The sequence below is a fragment of the Camellia sinensis genome, chromosome 4 (assembly GCF_055761805.1).
Source record: "Camellia sinensis isolate YWXY chromosome 4, ASM5576180v1, whole genome shotgun sequence".
Classification (NCBI taxonomy): Eukaryota; Viridiplantae; Streptophyta; class Magnoliopsida; order Ericales; family Theaceae; genus Camellia; species Camellia sinensis.
In genome coordinates, this window is record NC_138964.1 from 57,841,746 (window position 1) to 57,860,481 (window position 18,736).

The 18,736-nt window shown below is 43.9% G+C and overlaps 1 protein-coding gene across 1 annotated transcript; it reads left to right on the top strand.

The window, feature by feature from the left end:
- Positions 1 to 17,537: 17,537 nt before the first annotated feature.
- On the top strand, positions 17,538 to 18,458 carry LOC145823783 (uncharacterized). The gene is made up of 2 exons (XM_082923304.1): positions 17,538 to 17,650; positions 18,128 to 18,458. Exons 1-2 carry the CDS (start codon positions 17,538 to 17,540, stop codon positions 18,456 to 18,458), a joined length of 444 nt encoding a protein of 147 aa, XP_082779430.1.
- Positions 18,459 to 18,736: the final 278 nt, after the last annotated feature.

Below are 18,736 nucleotides of genomic sequence, written 5' to 3' on the forward strand. Positions count from 1 at the left end.
TTTCATGTCACTTCCTACCCTAACTTAGTTTCCTTTCGCTTCTTGCTATTTCCTTAAACCTTGAATATGTAAACATGATATTTTCAATGAAAAACATATGAAAATGTTGTAGGATACCTAAGGCTTTTCAATAAGCATAATTAGTACATGATTAACACTTGAAAGTGAATTTAGAAAGACTAGGAAACATTAGTTTATGTCATGAACATTTAGGGCCATTCAAAGTACCTCTTTGGCACATGCTTTGTACGTGATTCACATGTAGAAAAGATTAACATTAAACACTTAAGAGAAATTAAAGAATGACTAGGGACGATTGAATGGATATGTAACGAATAAACCGATTGAGTGAATTGAAGGCAATGTGTTTTGAAATATTATGCTTGCCTATGTTTCTGCAGGTTGAGCCGTTAAGGAGTATCATTTGGCCAAGCCCTGTGAGTAATTTCTTTGTAAAGATATTTTCGTATGAATTACTTTGAAAATGACCATGTTATCTAATAATTTGGGCCACCTATGTTTTGTTATTTAATGTTTATGAAATGTAGATACGATAAGTTTGGGAACAAGAGCTTTGGAACCGTTAAGTTATGCTTTGAAACTCTAAAATGTGTATGATATGATACGTCTTCTAAAATGAGGTTTGGTTAAGAATGAATGAGTATGATATGATAAGCTTTTCAAAAGTATGGATTTTAACTAAGAAAGAATGAGTTCCTTTTGAAACAATATCTATGGTAACAGCTTGGGAAATGTCTTTTGATCCCTAATGACTTCCGTATAGTCTTCAACTCGTCCTGTACATTCAGTATAAGTTCTTGACTCATTGTGATATATTATATGATGTCGATCTTTTATGATCGTTTCACATGATTTCGATTGTATCAATCTTTATGATGCCCTATAGACGTTCTAAATAAAGTCACTGAAGTGGACATTTCGCATAAGCTCATCCTATACGGACATTTTGTACCAAGTCATCCCAAGTGGACAGTTTGCATAAGTCGTCCAATAAGGACATTTTGCTTAATGTCATCCTATGTGGGCATTCTGTATGAAGCCATCCAGTAAGGACATTCTGAATGTTTCTTTTTGCCATGAATGTTCTATATGGTATTCCGACAAGTTTTGATAAGGCAGTTTGGTACTATGAATTGTGGAAAGGTTTGATGATTCATATTTGTTATTATATGTTTCCGCAGTATGTTTTAATTATGTCAAGAACATTATATTATTTCCATAAAGCTATGGAACTCGTTTATTTAACCTCTTCACATTGAGATTATTCACTAAGGTATGGCTCACTATTTGTATATATACGTACGTAGGTGATCATGCACCGGATCGGACTTAGCAACATCGACCTGGACCCTAGTTTGTCAAGCCAACTACTGTGCCTCACCACGAGGTTCCAAACCGCCAAGTGTCAAGGCTTAATTGGGTGGTTGAGTTCACCTTTTTGTTTTTGCAACTAAGTGTTTGGGTAGTACGAAGACAAGTGTCTTTAGATAATTATGACTGATGATAAAACTGATTTTTATTATTGGGTTTAAATCCCTAAACTATGGTTAAGCTTGACATGGTCTACGTGATTATCTATATATATATTTTATAAAGTTTGTTTGTTCATGTAAGTCCTTACAGCTCATTGGACGATATATTTTATTATTTATTGGCTTCCGCCAGCCTCTATTATTGTATTACTGTTAAGCAGACATTTGGTAATCTTGGATTACTGGCCGATTACGACGCTTAACCTATAGAGGCAGATTTGGGTCCTGACAAGAGGTCACTACACCTTTGTTGGAAATTAATCACGGTGGTGAGGATGTGTTTCTTTTGAGTTTCACGCTAGCAGAAGTCCGAGTAGTACAGACGATCCTAGCCGAGGATGAAGGCATGTATGTCAGTGCTCAGTCCATTTATTTCATGAACAAATTATGGCACATTCCCAGATAGGGCTTGGAAGAAGTGGAAGAAAAGGTATTGCGGTGTTTGCCGAGGTGCCACATAATCCATATGTCTTTAGTTTGGGCTATGTGCCTACCAAAGATGACTGGAGAAGGAAGGGAGAAGAAATGAGAGAAAAGACCAAGGCTAAGAGAGTTGGGAAACACTACTAGTTGATTCATAAGCCAATTTGAGGAACGTTGAATGGGCTTTTTGTCAGAGAATGAGAGGATTTCCCCTTCCGCGGCTTTCCTAAGCCTTGGGTGGATTCCTTAACGAAGAAGTGTTTCTCGAGTTTCAAAATATTCTTCAACCACCAACTTCAAGATAGTGATAAAAAGGGGGCTGATCCAATTGTCAACGCCGACCAGAGTGGAGATAATGATTTAAACAACAATAAGGCTGGAGTAGGGGCGGTATTGGCTGATCTCTTGAAAGCTACTGAGACCAGTACAGAGGACTTGGGGGATATCTCTACTATTTCTATGATCGGAGAGGAACCGGTTGTGGACTTCACTAGTTGCATTTTGGATGTGTCGAGGGCGCCAGGCCTCACTCAGCAGTTGGAGAAGGGCTTTATTGATAGTTTTGAATCGGATGATGAGTCTAAGTCTGATTCCACTAAGTCTATTGAGTGAGAGTCAGATTCGAGTCAGTCTGTGGAGTTTGAGTCTGGCACTTCTGGAGGTGGTAACCCAGATGCCAAAGTCCTGCCGAGGTCTTCTTTTAATTTTTCTTTTGAGTCAACTATAACAGAGGACTTGGACTTTATCAATGAGAATGCAATAGATTTCACTTACTTCTCTGTGCCTTTAGTTTACTGCACTGATATTGATTTTTAAAATTTTGACTTAAACGAAGAGGAAGAAATTCCTCGGGCTTTGAAAATTTTGATTGACCAAGAGAAGGAGAGACGTGCTAAGCCTTGCATAGATGAGATCATTGCAATTAACGTGGGTACTGAGAAAGATCCACGCTTAGTCTAGATCGGGTCTATGTTGTCTTCAAAGAAACGTGAGCGTTCAATCGTTTTATTAAAAGATTTCAAAGATGTTTTTGCGTGGTCCTACGAAGACATGCTTGGAATCGATCCTGAGATTGTACAGCATTAGATCCCTCTTGAATAAGGCTAGTCTTAAGGACCACTTGAATAAGACTAGTCCTAAGGACGACTTTCCATTACCGCACATCGATGAATTGGTAGACTTCACCACCGGCCATGCCTTGTTATCATTCATGGATGGATTTTTAGGGTATAACTAGATCTTGATGGCGCCTGAGGACAGAGAGAAAACTGTGTTCACCACGCAATGAGGTTCCTACTACTACAGGTTTATGTCTTTCGGGTTGAAAAATGTCGAGGCTACATATCAGATAGCTGCAACCACAATCTTATGTGACATGATCCATAAGGAAGTCGAGGTGTATGTGGATGATATGATCATAAAATCTAAAGAGCAAGAAGGCCACTACACCGTGTTGGAAAAATTCTTCGAATGGATCAGAGAGTACAGGCTGAGGTTGAATCTGCAAAAGTGCACTTTTGGGGTGATTGCAGGGAAAATGCTAGGTTTTCTACTTACACAGAGAGGAATTGAAGTAGATCCATCCAACATTAAGGCCATCTTAGAAATGCCACCACCAAAGACTGAAAAGGAGGTGCGTGGCTTTTTGGGAAAAGTGTAATTCATAATTATCTCCAAATTAACCTTAACTTATGAATCATTATTTGGTCGCTTGAAAAAGGGAAAGAAGTTTCAATGGGACGATCAATGTCAGTTCGCCTTCGAACAAATCAAGCAGTACCTTTAGAATCTGCATGTATTAGAACCGGGGAAGCCACTGATCATGTATCTGTCCTTGACAGAGTCAACCATGAGGTGCATGCTAACGCAAGAATCAGAAGCTAAGGTGGAAAAGGCCACTTACTACCTGAGCAAAAAGATGCTAGATTACAAGACCTGCTACGCTCCTCTGGAGAAGGCTTGCTTAGCTTTGGTTTGGGCCACTAGGAAGTTGAGACACTACCTGTTAGCTCATTTTGTAATTCTGGTTTCAAGATTAGATCCCATCAAATATTTCTTTAAGAAATTGGCGTTTATGGGTAGGCTAGTTCGTTGGCTGCTTATTCTCTCTAAGTTTGACCTTAAGTACGTCACTCACAAGTTGGTCAAAGGAAACGTAGTAGTGGAATTTTTGGTAGACCACCCAATGGAAGGAGATGAAGCAGTAGAGTACTGTAGAAGCCAAATATCAGTGCTTGCAGGAAAGTCGAATAACGGGTCTGATAGTAATCAGAATATATATTATGTTCGGCTCTATCATATATGATCCCGAAGCCTAATGAACTAATCGGCCATAGAGCCAGCTGAATAGAATGCCGAGTGGAAATTGGCACAAGGCAGAAGGGGCCGAATGAGCAATCACACGATGGATTAAGAGTGGGCCCGACCCTAGGGTCCAAAAGTGAATATAAATAGAGGAACATCAACCAAAGAAAGGTATGTGAGAAAAGACCAAAGAAACTTAAGACATAAGCAAACGAGAGATATATATTAACTTGTCCGTCGGAGTGCTAATTCTGGCACCCCCGATCGGAGCATTAATCCCACTTTCAGGTGGCAATCAAAGGATCAGGAACGTCCTTCAGGATCCAAGAGTATTTCCAAACCACTTCTCCATAATTGGTGTTGTCTGTGGGAATACTCATGTACATCCATGGCGGGCATAAAGGAAGATCCTCCAATAGTCGCTAACGAAACTACACCAAGAGATGACCTCACTCCAAGAAACATGCTGGGACCGGAGAATATCGCCGCACGACGTGCCTTGAACTTTGACTTAGTAACTCAGACCTCATCCTCAACTTCAATGCATGAGACAATGCAGACGATTATGGATCAGGCAAAGCAAAATGAATAGCGGCTGGAGAACATGATGGCTGAGAAGGAGCGCCTGCACCAGGATTTGGCCTTAGAGGTGGCAAAATCCCAACAAACAGCATGCCAAGACCGGGATCGACCTTGGGAAAGAAAGATGGTCGCCGACGTCGACTTCAGAAACGCAATAATGATAGTGATGTATCCAGCTCGTCTAAAGGTATATGTACGGCATAGACGAAGGAGAAATGATGATTTGGATGAGGAAGATAAACATGACCCATTCGTGCGACAAATTGCCAGGCTGTGCTACCCAAAAAGTTCAAGGCACCATCGTTCACCCTTTACAACGGAAAATCAGACCCCACTGATCACATTCGTCATTACAAGCAAGCGATGGCACTCCATGCTGACAACGAAGCCCTCATGTGTCGGATATTTCCAAGCAATCTGGGACCATTACCCATGAGGTGGTACTATAAGCTGGAGCCGGCATCCACCAATTCCAAAAGTCATTCAGGGCGAGATTCATCACTAATGAGGTCCAGCCGAAGCAAGTCGATTCTCTCTGGGCCATGCAAATTAAACCGCAAGAAACTCTTCGTGAATACTCAGCCTGCTATTGGGAGTGCTTTAATCTGGTAGATGATGCTTGCAATGATTCTATGGCCATCATCGCCTTTAAGATGGGATTGCATCCTGATAGCCCCCTCCGCAGTTCATTAACCAAGCGTCCCCCCAAAACCGTTTGGGCATTAATGAAGAAGGTCAAAGAGTACTGCAAAGTGGAAGACGATGCCCTTCGAGTCAAAGCCGGACGTAAAGCCATTGAGACGGCCACATCGGGAATTGTTCAGCCGATTAGCGTCGTGCCGTCAAGAAGCCCCGAGTAGCGGAATTGACCTAAACAAGACAAAAGACATGACTCGCACCGATCAAATAACCAATGTTCACATCAAGCTAATGAACAGTATCAAGTGGATAGCAGGCACACAAGGCGTTCGGGCAAGAAATACACGGAGCTGACAGAGCCGATCAATAAGATTCTATCGAAAGTACAACACCTTCCGTTCTTTAAGTGTCCGCTCAAGATAACGGGACCTCTCGATGCGAGAAGACAGGATAAACGATGTGAGTATCATAAAGACCATGGTCACAACACCAATAGTTGTTATGCATTAAAAGATCATCTTGAAGAATTGGTGCAAGACGGTCGTCTTACGCAATACGTTCGAAAGAATAATTCAACAAATACAGTAACTCTACAGCCGAAGTCACCTCCTCTTAGTGTAATTCATATGATACATAGCTTGCCGGCACCACTCGAGGTGCACACAATCCAGTTGCCGAATAGCACCCATAGCCCAATAACGCCAGTGAGACAGCCACACGACACTGGAAGGATTAGTTTTGATGACAATGATTTAGTTGAAGTGACCCATCCCCACACTAATCCCCTCATCATCGAGCTACGTGTAGACAGATTCACCATCGAGCGTGTTCTCGTTGACCAGGGCAGTACTTCGGAGATAATGTATTACAAAACTTTTGTCAAACTTGGTTTTACCGATTCGAACTTGTCTCCGGCTGATTACCCGTTATTCGGCTTCAATGCTAACCCGGAGTATCCTTTGGGCAAGATCACACTACTTGTACAGGCCGACACCAGATCAGTAGACGTAGAATTTCTGGTTATCAAGCTCCCTTCGCCATATAATCTGATCATGGGTAGAACTGGGTTACATACGATGGAAGCCGTGCCAAGCACCTACCACCAACTGCTCCGTTTTCTGATTGAATACGGTATCGAACAAATTCGCGACTCTCAGAAATCGGCGCAGGCATGCTATCTTCTAGCTACAAAGAGGCCGAGGGAACTGGAAGTGCATTCAATTGAGGTACCGGATAGGGAGAGCCTCGAAGACATTGGGAGGATCCCAAGTGAAAAAGCAACCGAAGCCCTGCATCGGGTCGAAATTGACGGAAGTCCTGACAAGTTCTTCATGATTGGCACTTCCTTAGATAAAGTCGAAAGGCAGGAGTTGGTAGCCTTCTTACTCGGCAATATTGATGTATTTGCATGGTCCCCATACGAGATGCCAGGAGTAGATCCATCAGTGGCCCAACACCGCTTGAACGTCTATCCAAAATGTAAGCCAATTGTTTAGAGAAGCCGGCGGTCAACCGCGGAGCATACTTCAGCTGTCGTTGAAGAAGTAGATCGGTTACTTGACGTCGGAGTGGTTCACAAAGTAACTTATCCTACATGGTTATCTAATACTGTGGTTGTAAAGAAGAAGAATGGCTCTTGACGTGTCTATGTGGATTTTACGGACTTGAACAAAGCTTGTCCCAATGACTGTTTTCCCCTGCCCAGAATAGACCAACTCGTGGATGCAACGGCACATCATCAACGCATAAGCTTCTTGGATGCCTACAGAGGCTATCATCAAATTGCCATGCATTTGGAGGATCAAGAAAAAACCGCATTCCTCATCCCAATAGGAACTTATTGCTACAAGGTCATGTCTTCTAGGCTAAAGAATGTGGGGGCAACTTATCAAAGACTAATGACTTCCATGTTCAAGGAACAACTCAGCCATACCGTGGAAGCATACATCGACGATATGGTGGTCAAATCCAAGGAAAAACACTCCCATCTAGCTGATTTGTCAGAGACATTCGACATTCTTCAAAAGTACAAGATGAAATTGAACGCTTCTAAGTGTGCATTCGGCATCGGATCCGACAAATTTCTTGGCTACATCGTAACCACCGCAGAATTGAAGCCAATCCAAGGCAAATCACGGCAATTCTAGAGCTTGGATCCCCTCGGTTAGTCAAAGAGGTTCAGAAGCTAATGAGGATGGCCACCACGCTCAATAGGTTTATCAGCCGTTCCGCAGATTGCTGCCGACAATTCTTTCACACACTTCGGCAAGGCAGAGCATTTGATTGGACTCCTGAGTGCCAGGCCACTTTGGACGTCCTGAAATCTTATCTCCGATCAGTACCACTCTTGCCAACACCTGCGGCCGGTGATCCACTCATTTTGTATCTAGCAGTAGCCGATCGGGCGATCAGCACCGTACTGTTAAAGGAAGAACTAGGGGAGCAGCGACCAGTTTACTATGTGAGCAAAGCTATGGCCGACGTTGAGACACGTTACCTTCCATTAGAAAAGCTTATCCTTGCTCTCGTCATGACTGCAAGAAAACTGATGCACTACTTTCAGGGGCATACCATTGGGGTACCAACGGAATATCCCCTCCAGTCAGCGCTCCGCAGCGCAGAAGCGTCGGAGCATGTCTCGAAATGGGCTCTTGAACTCGGCCAGTATGATATCCAGTTTCTACCCAAAAATTCCATCAAAGGGCAAGTGCTTGCCGACTTTGTAGCCGGGTTCACAGGATCCCTCACAGACTTTAAATCTGATCAAGTGCAAACTAAGCCCAATTGGAGAATGTATGTTGGCGACGTTTGGCAGATGTATTGTGACGGGTCATCCAACCAGTGTGGCAGTGGGGCTGGCGTAGTAATCATGACCCCCGAAAGGGCAATAATCGAACAGGCCGTCAAATTGGGATTCGACGTATCAAACAATGAGGTCGAATATGAAGCACTGTTAACCGGCCTGCGAAATGCACTTCACCTCGATGTGTGACGTCTGCTTGTTTTCTGTGACTCAAAGCTAGTAATCAACCAGTTGAAAGGGGAATATGCAGCCAAAAATGATTATATGGCAGCCTATATGAAAACGACGAATTCTTTGCTCGCGAAATTTGATCACCACGAACTGAATCAAATAACCTGGTATCAGAACACGCATGCAGATGCCCTAGATTGCTTAGCCTCTGCTATCACCTCAGAAATTAAGCGGACAATTGAAGTAGGGTTTGTTCCCGAGCCAAGCATTTCCTTTTCAAAATCAGTTCAGGTCAACGTTATCAAACCGGGTTCAAGTTGGATGGACCCTATCGCCGCATTCATATCTTCAGAGCAGCTCCCGATGGATAAGAAAGAAGCACACAAACTCCGAAACAAAGCCCTTTGATACTTTTTCGATCCGTAGGGGAAGCTCTACAAAAAAATCTCTCTCCATGATGTACTTCGAGTGTGTTCACCCAGATTAAGTCGAGGAACTTTTGTCTGAAATACATGAAGGCAGTTGTGGTGCCCATTCAGGCGGACGTTCTCTGGCTCATCACACCGTATCACAGGGGTACTATTGGCTGACCATATGAACTGATGCCGAGTGTTATGTCAAGAAATGCGGTCAATGCCAGAAGTTTTTCCCCTTAACTCATCTGCCAGCTGAGGAGTTAAATTCTATCACTACTCCTTGGTCATTCGCTCAATGGGGGCTTGATATCGTTGGACCATTACCACGAGCCCTAGACAACAGGCAATTCTTAATTGTTGCGATGGATTATTTCACAAAATGGGTCGAAGTGGAGGCACTAACACATATTCAAGATTCCAACGTTAAGCGTTTTGTATGGAAAAACATCATAACAAGGTTCGGCATACCACGAGCATTAGTTTCTAACAACGATACCCAGTTTGATTGTGGCGTGTATTGAGAATTATGCAACACTTATGGTATCCGGCCCTATTTTTCCTCACTAGCTTACCCCCAAAGCAATGGTCAAACGGAGGCCACAAACAAGGTTATTTTGGACGGTATCAAGAAAAGGTTAGAGAAAGCTAAAGGCAGATGGGTCGAAGAGTTGCCCAGTATGCTGTGGGCTCATCGCACTACTCCGAGGCGATCCACTAGGGAAACATCATTTGCTTTATGCTTCGGAACCCAAGCAATCATCCCCCTAGAGATCGGCCTCCCAACCTTAAAATTGAAGGTTTTTGACATGGGCCGAAATGACATGATGTTGGCCTTGGACTTGACTCTGATTGAAGAACGCCGAGACCGTGCCCTTGCATCCATGGCATGGTACCAGCAACAGCTCACTAAGTCATATAATCAACGTGTTCAGCTACGCCGTTATACACCAGGAGAATTGGTCCTCAAGAAAGCGCTTCCCGCTGCTAGGAATTTGGTTGACTTAAAATTAGGTCCTAATTGGGACGGCCACTATCAGATTGATTCAATTGCAGGGACAGGGGCATATCGGCTCAAAGACATGGATGGAAGAAGCTTGCCGCGTCTGTGGAATTCCACACACTTGCGCAAATTTTATCATTAACTTGTATGGCACGATAGCTTGTTTTGATTTTTACACAGTGTATATCTTTCTTTTTTCAATATAATGTTCTCTCTTACCAAGTGAGTTTTGGTTGTGTCGCCTAGTGAGTTCTGGTCGTGTTGCCCAGTGAGTTCTGGTTGTGTGAGAAAGCCTCTGAATTCGGAGCACCCTTCGTGAATGACACGTTTGGGCCAAATAAGCCTCTGAATTTGGAGTTCCCTTCGTGAATGACATGTTCGGGCCGAATAAGCCTTCGAATTCAGAGCGCCCTTCATCGAAATCACGATTGGCCAATAGTAAAAGCCTCGGAATTCGGAGTGCCTTTCTTGAATGACACATTTGGGCCGAATAAGCTTCTGAATTCGGAGCACCCTTCGTCGAAATCATGATTGGCCAACATTATAAGCCTCCAAATTCGGAGCGCCCTTCGTGGAAATCACGATTGGCCAACACAAAAAGCCTCCGAATTCGGAGCGTCCTTCGTGAACGACACGTTTGGACCGAAAAAGCCTCCGAATTCAAAGCGCCCTTTGTGAATAAAACGTTTGGGCTGAATAAGCCTCCGAATTCGGAGCGCCCTTCATGAATGACACGTTCGGGCCGAATAAGCCTCTGAATTCGGAGCGCCCTTCATCGAAATCACGATTGGCCAATAGTAAAAGCCTCCGAATTCGGAGCGCCTTTCATGAATGACACGTTTGGGCCGAATAAGCCTCCGAATTCAGAGTGCTCTTCGTCGAAATCACGATTGGCCAACATTATAAGCCTCCGAATTTGGAGCGCCCTTCATGGAAATCACGATTGGCCAACACAAAAAGCCTCTAAATTCAGAGCGCCCTTCGTCGAAATCACGATTGGCCAACATTATAAGCCTCCGAATTTGGAGCGCCCTTCATGGAAATCACGATTGGCCAACACAAAAAGCCTCCAAATTCAGAACGCCCTCCGTGAATGACACGTTTGGGCCAAAAAAATCTCCGAATTCGGAGCGCCCTCTGTGAATGACACATTTGGGCCGAATAAGCCTTTGAATTTGGAGCGCATTTCGTGAATGACACGTTTAGGCTGAATAAGCCTCTGAATTCGGAGCTACTTTCGTCGAAGTCACGATTGGCCAACATTATAAGCCTCCAAATTTGGAGCACCCTTCGTGGAAATCATGATTGGCTAACACAAAAAGCCTTCGAATTTGGAGCGTCCTTTGTGAATGACACGTTTGGGCCGAATAAGCCTCTGAATTCGGAGCGTCCTTCGTCAAAATCACGATTGGCCAATAAAAAAAGCCTCTGAATTCGGAGCGCCCTTCGTGAATGACACGTTCGGGCCGAATAAGCCTCCGAATTCAAAGCGCCATTCGTCGAAATCATGATTGGCCAACAAAAAATGCCTCCGAATTCGGAGCGCCCTTTGTGAATGACACGTTTGGACCGAATAAGCCTCCAAATTCGGAGCTCCTATCGAGACTTGTGATTGACAAGCGCAAGCGCGATTGACATAATATAGTAGACACAACTTAATGTATAAACATTGATCGAAATAAACATATGGACATTTCGAATAATATTTTTTATTTATTTAATAGATCATGAGTACATGCTTTACATGAAAACGGAACAATGTACATCAAAATTATTCGGCTCCCTCCTCATCATCAGTCTTCTCGGCTTCGAAAGCCTCGAACGGAAAAGTATAACTCTGATACAATGGTGACACCGGATCAACGCTCGTGGCCTGGAGCGCCTTGACCCATCTATGCTTAAATCCGTGATTTTAGCATTGACATACTTCCTCGGCTAGTTTTTCCTTTCTCTTATCTATTCCAATTTTTCGGCCGTCATAGAAGCCTTTTTCATAGGACCTGGCCTTTGCAAACATGCTCGCCATTTCTCGATCGGTAATCGCGTGATCCAAAATCCGGCGGCTTACTCGCTCCGCGACAATCGGATTCACTTGACTCGCCGAATGAGTCTCAGAAGTGTTAGCTTTCTTCAGCTCATTTTCGGCCTTCTCCGCGCGAGCTTGCAAGCTTTGAATGTGCACATCCCTTTGCTCTATCTCCCTTCTCGCAGCACGAAGCCATATGCCGATTTCATAGATGGTATACAAACCCTTTATTGCTCCATGAACGCCCTCCCGAAAAACTTCATAGTCAACCTGGCCGACCGTGGACTGCTGAACTTCTGGCGGAAAAATTTATTGAGCGAACTCGACTACTACATTTGGGTCACGGATAATGGAATCCGCTTCCATCATCAGTTTGTTCCCAACGAAAATTGAAAAAATCAACAAGCACGGTGTCGCACTGGTTTCTCCTCTCGAGCGAGGGGAGTTACCTTGTTACTGTTTTTCCTTTCTGGGTGACCTACTTCGATGACATGGGAAATGACGTTTCTCACACTCCCTCGACGTCCGACTCCCCGTGCGCGTAGGCTCGCCACCTTGATTCATCTCTGTGTCCAGTTCCGCCAGTGTTCTACCTTCCCTTCTGTTGTTGAAGAATAGTCTTCTTGCTATCTACAGTCATCCACCCTGCCTTTTTTCCTCTCTCAATTTGTTGGATTTAAACGCAACAATGGCACCTCCGCCCATGCAGCCCCCACCCTCTTTATTCATTACGGGCACAGCACTCCCAAGGCACTCTCATCAATGCTTGCTTTCAAGGCCTTGCATCGATAAGTTCATGTGCCCCAGCTAATCCATGAACCACCGATATTTGGCGTTTCAGTTCATTCACTAACTGGGTCAAGGGCATATTCATTAATTTGTTCGCCGATTAGTTCATATGCCTCAGCTAATCCATGAACCACCGATATTCGGCGTTGCAGTTCATTCATTAGCTGGGGTAAGGGCAGATTCATTAATCTAATCAGCTAAATTTCAAGGCCTTGCGTTGATAAGTTCATGTGCCCCAGCTAATCCATAAACACTGATTTTCGGCATTCCAGTTAATTCATTGGCTGGGGCAAGGGCAGATTCGTTAATCTAATCGACTAAATTTCAAGGCCTTGCGCCGATAGGTTCATGTGCCCCAGCTAATCCATGAACACCGATATTCGGCGTGCAGTTAATTCATTAGCTGGGGCAAGGGCAGATTCGTTAATTTAATCGGCTAAATTTCAAGACCTTGCGCCGATAAGTTCATGTAGCCCAGCTAATCCATGAACCACCGATATTCGGCGTTGCAATTCATTCATTAGTTGGGTTAAGGGCATATTCATTAATTTATTCGTCGATTAGTCCATGTGCCTCAGCTAATCCATGAACCACCGATATTCGGTGTTACAGTTCATTCATTAGCTGGGGCAAGGGCAGATTCATTAATCTAATCAGCTAAATTTCAAAGCCTTGCGCCGATAAGTTCATGTGCCCCAGCTAATCCATGAACACTGATTTTCGGCATTCCAGTTAATTCATAGTTAGGGCAAGGGCAGATTCGTTAATCTAATCGGCTAAATTTCAAAGCCTTACGCCGATAAGTTCATGTGCCCCAGCTAATCCATGAACACCGATATTCGGCGTTCCAGTTAATTCATTAGTTGGGGCAAGGGCAGATTCGTTAATCTAATAGGCTAAATTTTAAAGCCTTGCGCCGATAATTTCATGTGCCCCAGCTAATCCATGAACACCGATATTCGGCATTCTAGTTAATTCATTAGCTGGATCAAGGGCATATTCATTAATTTATTCGCCGATTAGTTCATGTGCCTCAGCCAATCCATGAACCACCGATATTCGGCATTCCAGTTCGTTAGCTAAGGCAAGGGTAGACTGGTTAGTTTATTCGGCTAAATTACAAAGATACGTAGCTATCTAACCGGCCGATATTTAATTGGATGTTTAATTTACTCATCTCATGATCTTACATCTTACTTGATTTTTAACTAGCACATGCAACAGACAGAAAAGCAAAGGAAATTTTCATTAATAAATTGAGTACAAAAAGTAGTCATTTTACACATGAAAATTACCCTACATTTAACTTCTAACTGAAGTAAACAAACAAAAATCTACTAACAAAAACCTACAAAAACTATGCATGGAAAATTCCTAACAAAAGTCAAAATGTCACCCTACTTAATCTTCAGGGTCAGACTCTAGCGGCTCAACGTCCACCTGCTCATATAGAATCGGCTGTGCCAATGTCACATTAGCGGCAGTGAGGGCTTTGAGCCAGCCGTGTTTGAAGCCTCGATTCTCGAACTTAGGTACTTTCTCCACATAGTTCTCCAAGGCGGTGTCCTTCCCAACTTGGAACGCTTTGGAAATCTTGAAGTCAACTATTTCCTTTGCCTTCTTCAACTCTTTGAAATAGGCTTCCAACTTGGCAATCACCTCCTTGGCTAACTTGAGCGCGTCTTCACTCGCGTTTGCCCTCTCATCGGCGGCAAATCTGAGTTGGTCAGAACTCTTCGCCTTTTCTGCCTCGGCGTCGGCTCTGGCAAGCTCCTCCGCCGCTCTCGCCGCCTCAGACTCGGCTTTCTAAGAAGCCTCCACGACCTTGCTCTTCTCATTTTCAATTTCGATTTTCAAAAAGCCAATCTGTTCAATAGCATCATGTTGACAGCGGTCGATTTCGGCTATCTTCCCCACCGACTGCAAAACAAGGAATTAGAGTTTAAAAACTAATAATAAAAATAAAAAATATATAGGCGAAAGACTGCAGACAAGTTTTAAGTCACATACCAATATGGCCGACTGAGCGGCTAATGCTATGGATAGCAAATCTGGCTCCACCAAAAAAGTCGCTTTGCCAACAAGCAAGGACATTGAGGAAGCCATGCATAAGGCCACAGTCGGATCTTTCAGAGCCGACGCATCAGATGCAATCGGCACGTTCTTTATCCTTGGTTGGACGATGAATGGCACAACCAAGTTCGACTCGTCCAAGCGCGACCGTTTATCGGTAAGTATTTCCTCAGGGTCGGCTCCGCGCTCAGCGGGATGTTTTTCCCCCCTCTGCTCGGCCTATTGATCCAACTGTTCGATAATTTGCTCCGACTCGGCCGTTTCAACCTGGGTCATTTCAACCTGCTCCGTTTCGGTATTTGGCGGAGAAGACTCAGCCATCGTAGCAGGGGGAGGTTCAGATCGGTTGGTCTCGGCCCTCTTCCGGACGGCCATCCGTTTGGCATTTTTCCTCCTGGCTAGCTGCATGAGCGATTCCCCAGCTATGTTCTTAGGGTACGCGCCGGGAAGGTCCCCTAGGTCGTTAAAAATGTCTTCAAATGAGACATCCCCTCAACCTGAAGTAGATGAAGGGTTGGATCGATTAAGGTCGGCTTCCTCAAAAGCCAAGTTCAGAGCCTCGTCAACTTCTTCGACTTTTCAAATCGGGCTGATTCGCTTGGTCGGCGACTTTTTCGGCTCCTGTTTCTTCTGCCTGCTCTGAATCAGAAGCCTGCAAACCAATCTGCATAAGGTTTTGAAGTTGGGGAAAATAAGAGTCGTGAGCTGCTGTTCGCTCCTCGGAATCAGAATGTTGTCTGCAGCCGAAAAGGTTGCGTAAGTTAGCTCGTATCTAAGAAGTATATAAGCCGTCCTCCCTTGTTTCTGGAGGTTTGGATGGCCAAAGAACTGGAATGCGGTTTTGATTTCCACAAGCATGGCGTCGTCGGCCGAAACCAGAACTTTCTTCAAATCGTTGCCTGCATTAATAAAGTGGTAAGTGCATGGAAGAAAAGCCAAGTAAATATATGGCAAATACATGCAAGAAACTATATGGCCACCTGGTTTGCCTTTTCGTCTAGGCAGAGGATCTAGGCAATCTTCGCCCTCGCCGAATTCCCAGTTGCCTTGGACAACAACCATGACATTGTTAACTCACTTGCCAAAGCTGGCAAGCATAGTCACCAAATGATGGTCGGTGTTCTTAGCCCTGAGAAAGTAGCGCCCCTGCCGTCCAGAAGACTTGGCCAAGGCATAGCAATGCCAAATAGCAAGGGTACCAAGATTGATCCTAAGGCGTCGGTTCAACTCTACGATTCCCATTATGATTCGGTAAAAATTTACATTAGGTTGGGAAGGGATTAGACCCCAGTGGCGAAGGAGGGTCCTTGAAAATGGGTGAAGAGGGAAACAGACTCCTCCCCCAGCAATTGATAGGAAAGGAAAGATGATTGTGCACTCATTAGTCCTCTCCATATCAATGGTGCTCTCTGCCACGAGTGACAGGTGGACGTTGTTAGGAATGGAAAAATGGCGTCGAAAGTCAGAAACTCGATCCGCAGAAAGAAGGGCTTTCAAATGTTTGGCCATCCTAGCTAGTTTAGGGAGTATGCAAACCTAAAAACAAACAAGGAAAGCAAAATCGAAATGAAGGAGAAAAGAACTTACAGGAAGTAGAGAAGACAATGAGAAACATGAGGAAGTTGCAAAGGTCGCGAAATGGAGGTATACTGAAAGGAAAACCAGAAACTTTGCATATTCAAAAAACATACATTCGAAGGGACAACATAGTTTCAAATCGCTTTAAATGAAGGAAGCGTATGAAGGGGCGGAAAATTGTAATGATGCCTAAAAAGCGTGCGTGTTCTGACACCTACGTTGAAATGAGGTTAACCGTCGAATTTTTTGACTTTCCAAGTTCAAAACCAAACATGCAGACTAACTGGAGTTAGTAGGATGTTTGGGGGCCAATTGTGGGAGCCGAATATCAGTGCTTGTAGGGAAGCCGAATAACAGGTTTGATAGTAATCAGAATATATATTATGTTCGGCTCCATCATATACGATCCCGAAGCTGAATGAACTAATCGGCCATAGACCTAGCAGAACAGAAAGCCGAGTGAAAATTGGCACTGGACAGAAAGGGCCGAATGAGCAATCACGCGATGGATTAAGAGTGGGCCCGACCCTAGGGCCCAAAAGTGAATATAAATAGAGGAACATCAACCAAAGAAAGGTACGTGAGAAAAGACCAAAGAAACTTAAGACATAAGAAAACGAGAGATATATACTAACTTGTCCATCGAAGTGCTAATTTTAACACGCCCGACCGGAGCGTTAATCCCACTTTCAGGTGGCAATCAGAGGATCAGGAGCGTCCTTCAGGATCCAAGAGTATTTCCAAACCACTTCTCCACAAGTACCTATTCCCTGATGAGGAAATTTTATGGGTAGCAGAGGAGACGTGGAAAATCTACTTTGATGAAGCTGCTAACCAATATGGTTATAGGATAGGCGTGTTGCTTATAGCACCCAATGATTCCCATATACCCCTAGCTTTCAAACTTTGGTTCAAAGTATCTGACAATGAAGCAGAGTACAAGGCGTGTATTGCTGGACTATAAGCCGCCTTAGAACTAGGGGCAACAAGGTTGGATGTCATCGGAGACTCAAACCTAGTTGTTTCTCAAGCCAATGGAGACTAGAAAGTCAAAGAAGAGAAAATGAAAGTTTATCACCAGACCTTGGACATTCTAATTCCAAGGTTTGAAAAACTGATATTTACGCACTTATTAAGAGAGAACAATCGGTTTGCTGAAGCGCTGGCAACTCTATCCTCAATGGTAGATATATCGCTTGGGGTTAAGATGCGTTCGATTATCATTGAACAGAAGTATGCGCCTGCTTCTGAGACAATAGCCGCAATAGATGAAGTTCAAGACAAGAACCCCCGGTATCATGACATTTGGAACTTCTTGGAAAAGGGCATGTACCCACAAGGGGCAAATGCCAAGGATAAATAGGGAATATGGTGTTTGGGTGTTCAATTTATCATATGCGAACATAAGTTGTACAATAGAGGCCATCTGGGAATGCACAAGCTCTGCATCAAATAGGAGGAATCAAAACGTCTCATGGAGGCCATCCACGGAGGAGAGTGTGGAGCACACATGAATGGTGTGATATTGGCTAGGAAGATCCTCAGGCAGGGATATTATTGGTCAACTATGGAGGAGGATTGTACCAACTTTGTTCGACGATGCCACAAATGACAAATCCATGCTAATCGCATGATATCCCGCTGTCAAAGCTCTACAACATGACTTCACCATGGCCTTCCTCAGTCTGGGAAATTGACGTCATCGGAGCATTCTTACCAAAGGGTTCGAATGGACACAAACGTGGCTTTTCACAAGTCATCAACATACAGACCACAAACCAATGGAGTTGTTGAAGCTGCAAACAAGAATGTCAAGAACATCTTGCGAAAGATGATGGAGACCTACAAGGACTGGCCAAATGAACTGCCTTTTACACTATTGGGTTATAAAACGTCAATTCGAACATCTACTGGGGCAACCCCCTACTCTCTAGTATATGGGATGGAAGCTATTTTTCCGATCGAGATTGAAGTATCGTCGCTGAGAATCATGGCCGAGTGTCAGATAGTAAAGGTGGATTGGCAGCGAAATAGGTTCGAAGAATTGATGTTGTTTAATGAGAGGAGATTGAAGGCATTGTATCGTATTCGAGGATATTAGTGCAAAATTGTCAGGGCCTTCAATAAGAAAGTCAAATCCAGAAACCTAAAAGAAGGAGATATAGTGCTCAAAGACAACCGAGCTCCTATCCATGACCCAGGGGCAAGTTCTGACCCAATTAGAATAATCCCTACATCATCAAATCTGTCTGGTCAAGAAAAGCAATCATCCTGATGGATTTAGATGGCTTGGAGTTCTCGCAACTGATCAATATGGAGAAGTTGAAGAAATACTACCCTTGATAGGCTCGCTAGGCCGAAAACCCGAACCTAGGCAAA